A 15,846-nucleotide genomic window follows, 5' to 3' on the forward strand; every position below is an offset into this window, starting at 1 on the left:
CTCCTAAACTTTTCTTTTCCTTATGGCTAAAGATGAGAGGTGGTGCCGGTTGCTTCTGTGGAACTGAGCCAGATACGTTTGCAGCTTGTTTGGGAGCTGGAGAGAGCTGAGGGTCTGGTCTTTTTGTAGTGGCATCTTTCTTCTTATAATAATGCATACGGTAGCATGGGCAGAGGCTTACAATCCATGATGTAAATGTTTTGTTTGTTGTGTTTTTTTATATGTTCATATTAAAAGACAATAAAATTTAAATAATATTTTATTAAGCCTTGAATCGCCTCCAGTTGTTACTATAGGCAAACAGACAAGAAGAAGCTGTTGAGGGCAGCAGCACCTGAAGCTGATGCCACAGAGGACCGGTTAAGGTTGAGATTGTTCTGTCCTGTACCAAATGCTCAGATCTGGGGACACATTTGATGCCTGTTGAGGATAAAACTGTAAAATTTCAAATGATCGTATTCTAACAGCTGTTATTGATGTGTGGAATTAATTAAAATCAGTTCTTAAAAACATGTCTGCCATTGTTTTATTTTGACAATAGTTAAGTAAACCATGAAACAAAGCTGCTTTTCTTTCCATATATTTTAAAGGTTTGACAAACTGTTAACTTGCTTATACAGGTCAAGGGTAGCACACATACTGCATTTGAAATTGATCCTGTAGGTTTTACATACATATCGGTACATCAGCTAAATTTCAGGCTGCTGACATTATTTTTTTTTTTGTCTAAGAAAACATTTATTCAAACAGCATTATATTTGTCATCTATATTTTTCTTTTGATCACACTGAGGTTGAGCTTTATAAGGATGTAATAAAGATTAACAGGAGAAAGGGAGATGTGCGACAGCCATGATTTACAAGCAACAGAAGATAAATTAGATTATTTATATGTAATATACTATTTTCTATCTATTCTTCTTTCAACAGCACAGGTTGGTGCTCAAGATTGTGACTTCAGGAAAGGTCAGAGGGTCCTGCTTTCTATTCTAGGTGTGTGGATGTGTTGGTTTGTAGCCATGGCCAGATCCCTACAGTTTGGTGCCAGGCGGCTGGAGCCCCTTTATTATGCTTTATTATTTGGTAGAGTTTGTAAATTGATGACAATACAGGCAAGACGTACTGTGTTGCTAAGGGATTCATAGGAAAAAGTCGATCAGTTGCATACTACAGGGGCATGTTCGGTTGAAGAAACTTCTTGCATTTATCACATTGGTTGTCCATTAGTTTTATACTTTGTAGCTCCTGCACCTCAGCTAAGCCTGATACTGGGGGAGCCGTGTTTTTTTCTCTATATTGAAAGAACTACATACAAAAAAAAAAAAATACAACTGCAAATGTTTCACCTTGAAGAAGTGTATTTTGTATTTTTAAACTGAAAATGTAGTGAATCTCTTTTTTCATAATCCATTGTAAATATTCAGTTCCCTCTTGTTACCGCTGGGTGGCAGCTGTACTTCGCAGCTTGTTTACTAACCGCCATTAAACACATAAGAAAGCAGCAGCCGGTGGATACGATTGTTAAACTGGACTAACGTTATACTGTCTATGGATTTGACACATTAAAAACAACATACCGGAGGCGTTATCACAAACTGCAGATGTCGTAAATCTTCTAATACATCCATCTCCCATGAGATTTCTGCATCTCTCGTATCAACTTGTCAGATGGACTCAGTCTCGCGCTATTTATGTAGAGCTCTCCCTGTGGGTGTCACAGGTCTGATGCTGCAGCTGCTTCCTGTATTGAAGCACCACCAGAAAGAGCCAAAGCCCTTTTCGTTTCAGAGCCCCACACCCAGAACTGAAACACGGAGGAATTTGTTGCTGGGACGCTGCCGTCCTGCAGAGGGAAGCCAGCCGAGTCGGTCTGCCGGTGTAGCTACAGGGAAAACTGCGGCGGCCCGTGTCTTGTGAAAGCTGAGAAGCGAGGGGCTGCACATTAGGACTGAGAGACGCAGGGCACGATTTCTCCAGGAGCTGGTGCTAGCTAGTAGCAGCTAGTTGGGTAATAGCAGCAGGTAGATAACCCAGAAGAAGCAGAATAATAGAAATGTGTTTACTCCAGAAACTATAGATGCACCGGAAAGCGACCTGACTTTTAAAGAGCATCTCGGCATGATACGATTTAACGTTACCCAAATAGCTGACTGACTACCGAAAGTATACTAACTTTGCTAACGTTAGCTAGCCAAGTTACTAGCCACCAAGAGCTGATCCTGTTGCTTTTTCAGACTGAGTTTCGAATAAGAAGGCTAGATTAGCAGCCTCCCAGCTCACTGCGGGTTAGTGCATTCTTTGAAAAAAAAAAGTCATTTAGGTTATTTATTGAAATGGCTCCTAAAAGAAGACCCGTTCCCCTGAACATAACGCCCATCGGGGAAGGACAGGCCACCTCAAACACGATTGATGCTGCATCTGAGTGAGTAGCCCTAGTACTAGTATAAGTCAAGATTAATTGTACCTGTGTAGCTGTGATAAGAGAGCTTGTTAATAATTGATCTGTGTGTAGTTATCACCATTTACCAACACTGTATACCACCATTACCTCAATTTAAATAGAGTAGTTAAATGTCCCTGTCTTATCATTTCTCTCTCCCTCTGTCTGTGTGTTAAACCCTGCTGCTGAACCAACTGTCCCTTCCCTACAGAGCCAACCTTGAGGCCTTACAAAAGAAACTGGGTGAGTTGGACCTGGACGAACAACAGAGGAAACGACTGGAGGCCTTTCTGACCCAGAAAGCTCAGGTTGGGGAGCTGAAGGATGAGGATTTTGACCCCATATGTGAATTGGGTGCTGGAAACGGAGGAGTAGTCAACAAGGTCCGCCACAAACCCTCGGGATTGGTCATGGCTCGGAAGGTAAACAAAAATTGGTGCATTTTTTGTTGTAGGTGAAGTGTGATAGTTGGAGGGAGCTAAATCAAAACACATTTCAGAGGTGTTTTTGCGTAACACTGGTGCTGGCTTGGTTTGTTTCACACAATTCTGCATCATGGACGACTTACTGTGTGGAGAAAAGTGCACCATGCACCATTTTTGAATGCAACAATAACAAACTCACCAAAAGTATATTTGTAACAGGAATAAGAATTTTGAATAACTGGCTATAAACTGCTATGTTTCTCCAGTAGGGCCGAGATCCCCCGAGTGGCATCGACTCCTCTGTGGCAAGTGTCTGACGATCGCCACTGAGGCGTCGATCAGTAGTCAGCGCATCGACGAGTCTGTGGCAGGAACCAAGCACTGGCAGGCGATCTGTGGCACCCGTCGACACCCATCAGCAAACTTGCCGACTTCCCGTTTTAAAAACAAACCATGCACCCCACCACCCCCCAACTGAGGCAGATATGTAGTAGATTTAACTGCCGTCAGGTAGTCACACTTTGGTGCCGCTCAGATCACCTGACAGTGCTTGGCTCCTGCCACAGACTGCCCACGGACTCGTCGATACGCTGACTACTGATCGACGCCTCTCTGATGACCCTGGTTGCCACAGAGGCGTCGGAGGATCTCAAGAGTAAAATTAAAATTCTTATTCAGAATTGTACCCAACTTTCCCACATGAGAGCTCTGAGTCCGACCCAGTCATCCACTACAACTGACATGTTACAGGAGAGAATAGACACTACATAGGCCTACATTTAAGGCCTACATTTAAGTGTATGCCTCCACAAGAAACGTTACTAACCAGAATATAAACAAAGCCTATGTAAACGTTACTGCTTTTTATCAAAAACGGCAGCATTCCTGTTTAGTTTTTGCCATAAAAAAAGATTTACGCCAGCTGACCAACCCCCCAGTTGAGGGACAACCAGGCAGATACGTAATATACTTATAACTGCCGACAGGTAGTCACAATGTGGTGCCGCTCAGCTAGGAAAGTTTGCTGACGGATGTCGACGAGTGCCACAGATTGCCTGCCAGTGCTTGGCTCCTGCCACAGACTCATCGAGGCGCTGACTACTGATCGACGCCTCAGTGGCGATCGTCGGACACTTTCCACGGACGCGTCGATGCCACTTGGAGGATCTCGCTGCCGCTCTGTCTCTCATCACCTATATTTGACCAAGACTTAAATATGTCGTCATAAATCATCTGGGCCAGTATACTGGCCGATAATAGCTCATCACAGATAAATAATTTGTGGCATGTACGTTCAGTCAGGAAACATTGCAGTTAAGAATATTTATTTTTTTTAATGCCAATTTTGTTTTTCACCAATTATAGGTGTGTATCTGCCTCTAAAATCCAGTATTGGGTAGGCATTTAAGTGATCCTCATATAGTGTTAAACTTGTGGTGATTTGGTTAGCCCGTTCCCCCCACCCCCCCTAATTTGATCATAATGAATAGTGGACAATTTACGAGACAGAAAGTTATTAGGACTCCATACAGACTAGGGCTAAACGATTTTTGAAAAAAATCTAATTGTGATTATTTTCAAAAATATTGCGATTCAAAATGCGATTATTTTTTAAGCTTTGTCTTCTATATTATTCAACAAAGACAAGCAATAAATCATTGTATAGTATGAATAATACAAGATTAGATAGATTAAACAAACTGTTCTTTCCTGGAGGCCAGGCCTGTATGTGATGATGAAATTAGGTGATGCATGAATTTATATGAATGACATCTTTTATTTAACTACTTCAGTCACAGTAGTATATTGAGCACTGACCAAGCCTGGTGTAAACATTCATATGAAAGTCAGAAACCAATCACACAAACTAAAGGGCAGATTTAAACACTGTCTTTGAACTTTACTAGACAGTTAAATAAGTAAAAATATAGTATATACAACGGTGTATTTTTTTTAATTTTTTTTTTTAACAGCGCACACAGAGGAGCTGCCTCCAGCCCCTCCCCCTCATGAAGTTGCGCCGTGTGCATGACAGCGTCAACGTTGCACTCACACTCAGAGACAGAGAGGCTATCGTTACGTTAGCAGTAGCATGCTGCTGCTGGTCTTGCTGTGGGATTAACTGTACTAATAAAACCGTTGAAGCAACGCTGCTGTGAAAGCTCGCCGAACGCCATTTATCAGAGTCAGGTTGTTACCCCTCCCCGTGGCAGTCTCCTCCGCTCCATATCTTTATAACGGAGCTAGCTAACTGGAGCTAATCAGAGCTAATCGTTGCTAACCGAGCCTTCAGTTCTGCGTGCCTGTATCCATTAACTGCATGTATGGACTCGAGCCCAAATAAAACTACAACTCAGAGTTGTTTGAATGACAGAAATCTGCTCAAGGTACGGCGTAGCGTTAGCGTGCTAAGTTGATGCTTTCTCTGCAGGTGCAGATTGATTTTCTCTTGCGAGTCACGTGACCAGGTTGCAGCCTTTGCGATTAGGAAATTGCGTCTTAACATATCGCGAAATTATCGCAAATGCAATTAATCGTTAAAAAGTTCTGCAAATGATGAGAAACAATTTGGAAGTATGGGCACTTGTCTTTGTTATATTTCACTATTAAAAGTGTGTATAAATTCTGAAACATTCTGTGTATACATAGACTCTCCTGGTTTGTGTCAGCAATTTAAACTATTTTCAAATGAAATCCCAAATAGCATGTGTTGAGATTACTGCACCCAGACGAACAGGAAAGCGTTCTAGTTATGCCAAACGCCACCTCAGAAATGCGTTCCCTCAAGATACAAAGAGGCCAGTGAATGATGTGACTGCATCTGTTGCGTTGCGTTTTTGTCAGAACAGCAGTTTATGGTCTCATCCTTTCCCTCCTCAGTTGATCCACCTGGAAATCAAACCTGCCATCAGAAACCAGATTATCAGAGAGCTGCAGGTGCTGCATGAATGCAACTCCCCCTACATTGTGGGCTTCTATGGAGCCTTTTACAGTGATGGGGAGATCAGCATCTGTATGGAGCACATGGTGAGAGCCCTCCTACCAGTGGACAAAGAAGTTAATGTGGTTGAATGGACACAAGTATTTTGTCGTTTTTTAATGACATATTTTTTTTTCCCAACCATAGTTTTTTGAATTTTTTTTTTTTTTTTTATTGATTTTTAAAATGGTCTGTCAGATTTTAATGTGCAACTTGTCTCTACAGGATGGTGGATCCTTGGACCAGGTCCTGAAGGAAGCCAGAAGAATCCCAGAAGAAATCCTGGGGAAAGTTAGCATAGCTGTATGTAGTGCACTAGTTCTGTTTCATTTCAAATGTCTTTTAATGACATTTTAAAATAGTTTGCAGTTTGAATTTGCCAGTGATATGAAGATTCTCAAAGGTTGTTACGATGCATGTTGATGCAGACGCACTGCTCATTGTGGGTGTGTGTGCTTCTTGTGTTGCTTAACTAGCTGTGTGTTCAGTCATGCATTCAACTCTTGCATCATGTTCAAATACCTAAGTGTAATAATGGGATTACCAAAATAATATGCATTTTAAATTGATATGTACATAAGGAAAGCGTGCGTGCGTGTATAGACTCTTGTCTGAGAATCGGCCCTTTGTATTTTTAAGTTAAATGTTTTTCCTCCATTGTTTACAGGTATTGAGGGGATTGGCCTACCTGCGGGAGAAGCACCAGATCATGCACAGAGGTAAGGGTGTTCTCTAGTCGCAGTCAAGTACATTTGCTCTCAAAATCCCTTGTGCAATATTTTTCAGACTCATTGCAGTGCAAGAGATACAGAGTGTTTAGTTTACAAAATCAAATAAGTGACTACACAATTTCTGGGTTATGCTGATCAGGGTGTATGTGGACATTAAGTTCCATTACATGTCATTTAGCTGACGCTTTTATCCAAAGCAACTCACAATTGCTATATATGTCAGAGGTTGCACGGCTCTGGAGCAACTAGGGGTCAAGTGTCTTGCTCAGGGACACATTTGTTGATGTATCGCAGTGGGAATTGAACCCAGGTCTCCCACACCAAAGGCACGTGTCATATCCACTGCGCCATCACCACCCCGTTCCACAGTTGTGGAGTGTTGTGTAGCACTATAATTTAATTTGCACATCACAGATTTGTATCACAAGCATTCTATTTAATGCAGTGTTTATTACACAATCACTTTTGGGGTTATTTATTGGCTTATTGGAGTGCAACATTTTTGTTCCCTCTGGCAGTGAGCGTAATTACACAAACACTGTCAATGTGCTTGAGAAAAGAAGTGGGATTAATTATAACCAAGGGGGTAAGCTTCTCCTCACAACGCGTAGATCCTATGGCGCCATTTTGATGCTAACAAGCACTCACCCCCCCGTTAGCATCCCATTGACTGCCATTCATTTTGACGTCACTTTGACAGCGAATAACTTTACATCTGAAGTGTTTTAAAGACTTTATTTGTCCATTGTTTATTTCTAAAGAAACACGACAATGTATACAAGGCTCCATTACCTTGTATCTCACGTTATGGCTCTGTAGCAGACGTTTTTGTAAAAATAGGCTAACGATTGTGTCATAACCACGCGACTTACTGTCGCATAGTAGAGGAATTACCGTATAGTACAGGAGAAGCGTGCAGGCAGTTTCGACTTACATTAGCTGTTTAAGTTTAATTACTAATGTTAACTAGCATTTTAGTTAGCAATTATTAGCCTGTGTCCATGTTATCTCCTTACATATACCTACGCTCTCCGTCTCTGCAATATTCGGAATGATTGCGATTTCTCTTGGCACAGCTACCAGAAGACTTCCAACTTTCAGACAGGTTGCTGACGTCACATTTACGTCGTTTCTCTCAGTTGGAGGCTGCGCAGTAACGCTCAGCCATCACCGGAAAAGTGCTTCTAATGGCCTTCACTGGTCTCCGTCCAGAGCAACGGGATCTGTTGGTCCATTATATATACAGTCTATGATTATAACGTATCGCAGTGGTGTCACTTCCTGCCTATCAAGGTATTGGGTAATACAGGTAGACGGACATACCGTGTAACCAATCAGAAACCCCAAATAAGCAGCTACGCTGTGAAGAACTTTAAGTGAATAAGTGAGTGAGCAAGGTCGGTTGACTACACTTCGTGCACTGCTCATGTAACAACGTTGTTGTGGGTTAAATAAACTACTTGTTCAGAGTACAAATCAGCTGTATCGGCATTCTTCCGGTGCGCCGGTGTGGGAGTGTCACCACAGATATCTGACACCACATCTCAGGCATACTGAGAATTACAGAGAGCTTTCCCTGGCAACGATAGGCTTAATCAGCATTGTGTGAACTCGTTTGGCAAGGGCCTGAATGTAACGGACGTTCATTTATATGTAAAAGTTTCGCACTCTAGCTTTAACACCTGACTATTGCTTTCAAAACGAATAATGCTAAAAGCAGGGTGCTATTTTCAACTCAAAATTTTGATAGCTACAATCCTAATTATATTTTATTGCGTAGTGACTGAGAATTATGCTAAAGTAGTCTTTCACTACAGTCTCGCCGTTGTTTAGTGTATGGACTAGGAAACCATTAGGGTGAATATATTCTTTTAATTTAATTTCTTTTAATTTAATTTGAGTTTGGAATTTTGATCAGTCGATTTCTCAAAGGACTTCTATTGCCAAAATTAATGAGCACATCGACTACTTCCAACCTTGCTGCAACAGTTAACCAGTACTATGGGTTGTTAGACTGAAGCATACTAGCATGTTTTTAATCATTAATTCTTATTTTTGATAGGACATACAGTTTTTTAGCCATAATGTAGTTAAACAAAGAGATACATCTGGAATATATTGGGTTTTCTTTGGTATTGGCCGTAAAATGTATAGAAATGCTATATGGGTTTAGGGCAACTCTGCCTTGTTTCCAGATTACAGAAAAGTCATCCTCGTTTAGAAATGAAACAATGTAGATGTTTTTTTTGTTATCTTTTTTTTATGGACTTTTGATGTGGTTAATATAATGAGTCCAATCCTTTCGGTATTAGTGGTGGCTACATTTTGCTGATGCTTGTGAGGCAACCAGCTGAGATTCAGACCCTGCAAATGTTAGTCTAAACACCACATTTAAAAAAGCAGGATTATCCTCTAATTTTCCACTGACATTATTCTTGCTGCTCTGAAACAGGCTCAAACACAACAAAAAGCATTCAGGTATGATTGCTATTTCCGAATATCTCTGAACGTTTTAGTTTGTTAGTGAAACCACTTTAAGTACGCCACATTAACTAGACCGGCTCCAGTCGTCCCTGTACTTTTTCATTCAAATTTTTATTAATTGTCTTCATGCTTTTTCCTCCATATGCACTGCATCAACATCTTAAGAGCTTTAGCACGCTCACCACAAGGCAAGCTATTGTTTGAGAATATCACAAGTTCCTCATCATAGAAATTTGTAGCATGACGGAAAAAAAAGGCTCAGTAAAGACCATTTTCTTTGCATTCAAACAAAATCACAAGTGCCACCATAGCAAAGTCTAAGCACACAGCACACCGGCGAGCAACCATGGGTGTGTTGTTATGATTAGCACTGGTGAAGGCAGCGTTTAGACCTGCATAGTGCAGTGAAGTCTCTCAGTGCTACAGGGTCGGTGGTACTGTAGGACAGTTGTCTGCGAGCTCAGGCGGTAATTACAGCCTCTCAGATGTGATTATACAGCAGCCGCGCCCTGTTGACCCCTCCCTCCGCAGCTCCTTCCACCGTTCTCCCGCTCTTTCATGCCACCTCTTTCTCAGTCACTCCTCACATGTCCTTGGTCGATGCAAGGGGGGGGTCACACCACAGAGGACAGATTGCAGGGCTCAGTCTTACCCCCATTATTTTTGCAGGATGTTTTTCAGCAATGAGCGGGAAATGTGGAGGACCCGGCTTGTTTATACCAGGGGCTCAGCTTGAGTTGTAGCCATTTTCTCCCTTGCTCGATTAACACAGCACCACAGATAAAGCTGGGGGGTGCTGTGCATGCCACCTGCGGGCCTCATGGCAGGCTGTAGCCCTCGTCTAAATGTGTTTCTAAAAGTCATTCTATGTTGCAAGAAATGGTGTATTAGAAATTAGATTCAAACGTTTTATTATCCAAAGAAGTTTTCAAAGCCTGCATGTTAGTGACTTGCATAAAAAAACATACAGTAGATACATGCAATAGACATAGTCATGTACAGTACCAGTCAAAGGTTTGGACACACTTTCCCATTCACTTGAATTAGAAAGTGTGTCCAAACTTTTGAATGGCACTGTATACACACCATTCATGCCCCTACATCTGCTTACATACCCAAGTCATACCGGCGTAGCAGTGTTCTTATCTGCCATCTGTTTATAAGCAGCCCCCTCCCCTCAAAAATTGTATAGCTCAAATGATCAATAGTAAGGTGTTTGGAGTATCGGCGACAGATGAGATACAGTATGACGACGTGTCTCACTGAAAACGTAATGTACATTCGTTTGTCTGTCCACGTCCCCTCTGCCACATAGATGTCAAGCCCTCCAACATCCTGGTCAACTCTCGCGGGGAGATCAAGCTGTGTGACTTTGGTGTGAGCGGCCAGCTCATAGATTCCATGGCCAACTCCTTTGTTGGAACGCGCTCCTACATGTCGGTGAGTCAGCTCTGCACGCCTGCGCCCCCACCCCTTTTCCTCTGGCCCTATCCCCACTTTCCTTTTCCTCTTTTCTCACATTGCTCTTGTTCACTGGCCCCGCCCTCTGCCTTCCCTACCTCTGGCCCTCCCTCACTCCCCTGCCAAGAACCGAGGGCTGTGCCCAGGAAAGGGCTCTTTGGCAAGGAGCGATGCAACTGTGCTCGCTCCTTCTCGTCCTTCTTTCCCCTCAATCTTGGACACCTGGTGGGTGCAGTGGCGAAAGCTGCTTGTCTGTCCCGTCCCTTACCCACAAGGCACCAGTGGTGTAGAGACTCTTGTCCTTTCATTATTATTTCCTACACACACACACACACACACACACACACACACACACACACACCTGTCTTTGCTCACCCTTCTAACTAAAGCAGTCCAAAGCTAATCTTCACTTCCTGCCAAACCCTCCCATCCTCTGTCCTCTTTACCCTCACCACACCCCAGCTCTCCTTGCCATAACGCCCCCCTCCCATTATCCTCTCCACCACTTCCTGTACCTTCTCCACCCACCCCTCTGCCCAACCCTCTCTCCTGCCTGGCATCTTGGCTCTACCCGCTCCCTCTGACGTAGATTGTGTGTTTCTCAACAGCCGGAGAGACTGCAGGGCACTCACTACTCTGTTCAGTCTGACGTGTGGAGCATGGGTCTGTCCCTGGTGGAGTTGGCGATTGGCCGCTACCCCATCCCCCCACCAGAAGCCAAAGAGCTGGAGGCCATCTTCGGACGTGCTATTATAGACGGGGCCGAGGGAGAGCCTCACACCAACATGCAGAGGCCCAGACCACCGGGCAGGCCCGTGAGCGGTAGGAATCGCAAAAACATTTTCAAACACGTACATGCAGATTTGTACAGACTTGGCAGTAACGGCATTTTTACATTCATGTTTTCAGGAAAAAGGCTTTCAAATATAAAAATAAACTGTGCTTAAGATACTATTTAAATCAATTTATTACGGAGGGAGAAAAAAAATCTAGTTGTGTCCATGATATGCAACTTCTCCACAGGTCATGGGATGGACAGTAGACCAGCGATGGCCATCTTTGAACTTTTGGACTACATTGTGAATGAGGTTTGTGAAAGCGCTTATTTGCATAAACACACATTTCTCTACACACAACCACACAGTGTATGTTTGCATTAATAGTTCAGTTTTTTGACCTTTTGATTCTTGGTTCCTCCTTAGCCACCCCCTAAACTGCCACTTGGGGTATTCACCAACGACTTTCAGGACTTTGTGACAAAATGGTGAGTGTCTGCAATGATATTTTTAGAGTTGGCTGCAAAAAAAAGCGCATTGCTCTGTGAATCATGAGAAGTACAGTGGGGCAAAAAAGTATTTAGTCAGCCACCAATTGTGCAAGTTCTCCCACTTAAAAAGATGAGAGAGGCCTGTAATTACGTAATTACAAAAACATAGGTACACTTCAACTATGAGAGACAAAATTAGGAAAAAAAATCCAGAAAATCACATTGTAGGATTTTTAATGAATTTATTTGCAAATTATGGTGGAAAATAAGTATTTGGTCAATAACAAAAGTTCATCTCAATACTTTGTTATAGACCCTTTGTTGGCAATGACAGAGGTCAAATGTTTTCTGTAAGTCTTCACAAGGTTTTCACACACTGTTGCTGGTATTTTGGCCCATTCCTCCATGCAGATCTCCTCTAGAGCAGTGATGTTTTGGGGCTGTCGCTGGGCAACACGGACTTTCAACTCCCTCCAAAAAATTTCTATGGGGTTGAGATCTGGAGACTGGCTAGGCCACTCCAGGACCTTGAAATGCTTCTTACGAAGCCACTCCTTCGTTGCCCGGGCGGTGTGTTTGGGATCATTGTCATGCTGAAAGACCCAGCCACATTTCATCTTCAATACCCTTGCTGATGGAAGGAGGTTTTCACTCAAAATCTCACAATACATGGCCCCATTCATTCTTTCCTTTACATGGATCAGTCATCCTGGTCCCTTTGCAGAAAAACAGCCCCAACGCATGATGTTTCCACCCCCATGCTTCACAGTAGGTATGGTGTTCTTTGGATGCAACTCAGCATTCTTTCCCCTCCAAACACGACGAGTTGAGTTTTTACCAAAAAGTTCTATTTTGGTTTCATCTGACCATATCACATTCTCCCAATCCTCTTCTGGATCATCCAAATGCTCTCTAGCAAACTCCAGACGGGCCTGGACATGTACTGGCTTAAGCAGGGGGACACGTCTGGCACTGCAGGATTTGAGTCCCTGGCGGCGTAGTGTGTTACTGATGGTAGCCTTTGTTACTTTGGTCCCAGCTCTCTGCAGGTCATTCACTAGGTCCCCCCGTGTGGTTCTGGGATTTTTGCTCACCGTCCTTGTGATCTTTTTGACCCCACGGGGTGAGATCTTGCGTAGAGCCACCGACTCAAGGGAGATTATTAGTGGTCTTGTATGTCTTCCATTTTCTTATAATTGCTCCCACAGTTGATTTCTTCACACCAAGCTGCTTACCTATTGCAGATTTAGTCTTCCCAGCCTGGTGCAGGTCTACAATTTTGTTTCTGGTGTCCTTTGACAGCTCTTTGGTCTTGGCCGTAATGGAGTTTGGAGTGTGACTGTTTGAGGTTGTGGACAGGTGTCTTTTATACTGATAACAAGTTCAAACAGGTGCCATTAATACAGGTAACGAGTGGAGGACAGAGGAGCCTCTTACAGAAGAAGTTACAGGTCTGTGAGAGCCAGAAATCTTGCTTGTTTGTAGGTCACCAAATACTTATTTTCCCAAGGAATTTGCAAATAAATTCATTAAAAATCCTACAATGTGATTTTCTGGATTTGTTTTTTCTCATTTTGTCTCTCATAGTTGAAGTGTACCTATGTTGAAAATTACAGGCCTCTCTCATATTTTTAAGTGGGAGAACTTGGAGAAATTGGTGGCTGACTAAATACTTTTTTGCCCCACTGTAGATAATGTAGATGAGAGAGAGAATTTCTACAAATAGTGTTATGTACAAGGTGGTCGCAGAAACTAGTGTAATAAGTAAAAATTAAATCCAACTTAATCCTTCATTTACAGTATCAGTTTTATAGTCTCACTTGTCAGTAACCTTTTTGGTGTCATTTGTGTCTGCAGTTTGATCAAAAACCCAGCTGAAAGGGCAGATCTGAAGATGTTGATGGTGGGTACCTGAACTTCATCTTCATGTATCTGTGTGATAGTTTGATTGCTTATTTATTTTTTGTGTTAATGATGGTAAGCAGTAAAAAACAATGGTTTTCCTTTTGGTTTTCTTTCAGAGTCACACGTTCATCAAAAGATCAGAAGTGGAGGAAGTGGACTTTGCTGGCTGGTTGTGCAAAACCATGGGCCTCAACCAGCCCAGTACTCCCACCCGCGGCACTGAGTGAACAGGCCCCCACTGCCCTGACACACCTTCGGTCTTGCTTGCATACACATCAGTATACTTCACATACACGTACACAAGCCATCACACACATTGGCACTTTTTTCTATCTTGCTCTTGGGGAAAACTGTCTCTCCCCACATTTATTTCTTCACCAGCAGCAGGGCCCGTTGAGTCATTGTACCCCAGCTTCACCATGCCAGTGTCAAGAGTAGCCACAGCTCACGTTTCCACACTGCAACAGCGGATGTAAAGCACTGAAGGGCTGCCAGTGTGTCAGCTGAATTTGCATTGATTGACAAACTTCTTTTGTATTGTTGAATATACTGTATTAATCTTTTTTTATGGCAACAGTTGATGGCTTGTGCGACTTGTATTTTAACAAATGACCTGCTGTAGAGCTTTCCATACAAAGAAATCCGAACATATCAACTACTTGGAAATTCTAAATTGGTTTTATCGAAGGTGAATGCACTGATTTTGATTTAAAATCCCTTTGTCAAATGTATTCATGCTAAAATGACCAGAGACCTTGCAACTACCCCCACAGTAATAATTTAATTTGTCAGTAGAGAGTGCAGAACAATTGTGTATAAGGAGTCATTTTCACTTTTTGGTAAATGAGTGATCACTCTAAAGATCCCTTTTGTGAACAATGTCACAAACCAAAGAGGGTACTCATGACTAAACGTTTTCAATACCTGATCAGTTTTTGTTTGTATGCACATTCATGAACAGTATATTGGTGTACTTTGAACTTTTAGATTTTTTTAGATTATTCCTCCCCCCCACCCAGTGGTCTACACTCTGCATTGCCATTGTTTCCTCGACATACATTTCAATGCGCATCCCACACTGTGACTCTCTCATTGGAGGAGTCATATGCTGTGGATGCCTGATATATGCCAGAATGTCATTAATTGACATTGAGAAAACGATGATCAAAATGTATTCATGGGATGATATAGCATGGTTTATCTTTCTAATACTGTATGTGTGTTTTATTTCCCAAGATCATGATTGGGATGATTCTGTTTTTATCAAAAGCCTGAATCTCTGCAATGTCAATATGAAATTTCAATCATGTTGACTAATTCAACCTTTTTTCCTCTTTGTTGTTGGTCTGTACTTTCCCCCTGAAGTGTATTTGGTTATGCTTTCACTGTACTGCTACGTGTGGCGCTCCAAGCTTTCTCTTGGGACACAACCAGCCTAGAGGCGTGCTTTTGGGAAAGGGTTGAAATACATTTGACAACCCTTACTATGTGATTTAACCCAATTATGGTGAAAATACTACCCAACATTGAGTGGCACCTCAGACATTTCAAGTAGTGCAAAGGGTTTGACTGAACATTTTAACCCAGGTCAGTGTTGCTCACGTGGTGGTGGTGGTGGTGGTGGTGGTGGTGTTACTTGCTAGCCTGCCGTCTTGCTAGAGCTGTTGTATTCTCTGCTTATGGCTGCCCTTTCTTATTCCCCCCCCAAAAAAGTGCATTCGTTCAGAGCAAAATGGATACATTGTCACTTGTATGTGTACAAAGCTATATACAAAAATTACAGGAGTACTATTTTGCAGTCTTAATATACAAATTTTTGATTTATGTAAATGACAAGGGAGAAGAGTCATTTTATTATAATATAAAAATGTGTTGGATATGGTTATAATGTATAAAAAGATTAAAATAAAACTTATTTGTGAATGTACTGTATGTTATTTCATTAATGTCATTTATGCATCTGTGTCTAACAGCCTTACCAGAAATTGTACCACACTAATAAGATAGATAGAAATGATTTTGTCATTGTACTAAATACAACGAAATATTAGAAATCTATCCCTTTTCAACAAAACAATAACCATACGGACAACAATGAAGAAACATATTAGAGTAGACCTCACTAGTGAATATTTTGAAATGTTTTCAATTGAT

At 42.1% G+C, this 15,846-nt stretch overlaps 1 protein-coding gene across 1 annotated transcript; it reads left to right on the top strand.

Annotated features, from left to right (window-relative positions):
• Nucleotides 1-1,702: 1,702 nt before the first annotated feature.
• On the top strand, nt 1,703-15,619 carry map2k2a (mitogen-activated protein kinase kinase 2a). The gene is made up of 11 exons (XM_078259196.1): nt 1,703-2,421; nt 2,651-2,861; nt 5,745-5,891; nt 6,070-6,147; nt 6,512-6,563; nt 10,375-10,499; nt 11,129-11,342; nt 11,544-11,608; nt 11,723-11,784; nt 13,645-13,690; nt 13,809-15,619. The coding sequence occupies exons 1-11, from the start codon at nt 2,333-2,335 to the stop codon at nt 13,917-13,919; spliced, it is 1,200 nt and encodes a 399-aa protein (XP_078115322.1). The 5' UTR covers nt 1,703-2,332; the 3' UTR covers nt 13,920-15,619.
• Nucleotides 15,620-15,846: the final 227 nt, after the last annotated feature.

This window comes from Sander vitreus, chromosome 9 (genome assembly GCF_031162955.1).
Source record: "Sander vitreus isolate 19-12246 chromosome 9, sanVit1, whole genome shotgun sequence".
In the NCBI taxonomy this organism is placed as follows: Eukaryota; Metazoa; Chordata; class Actinopteri; order Perciformes; family Percidae; genus Sander; species Sander vitreus.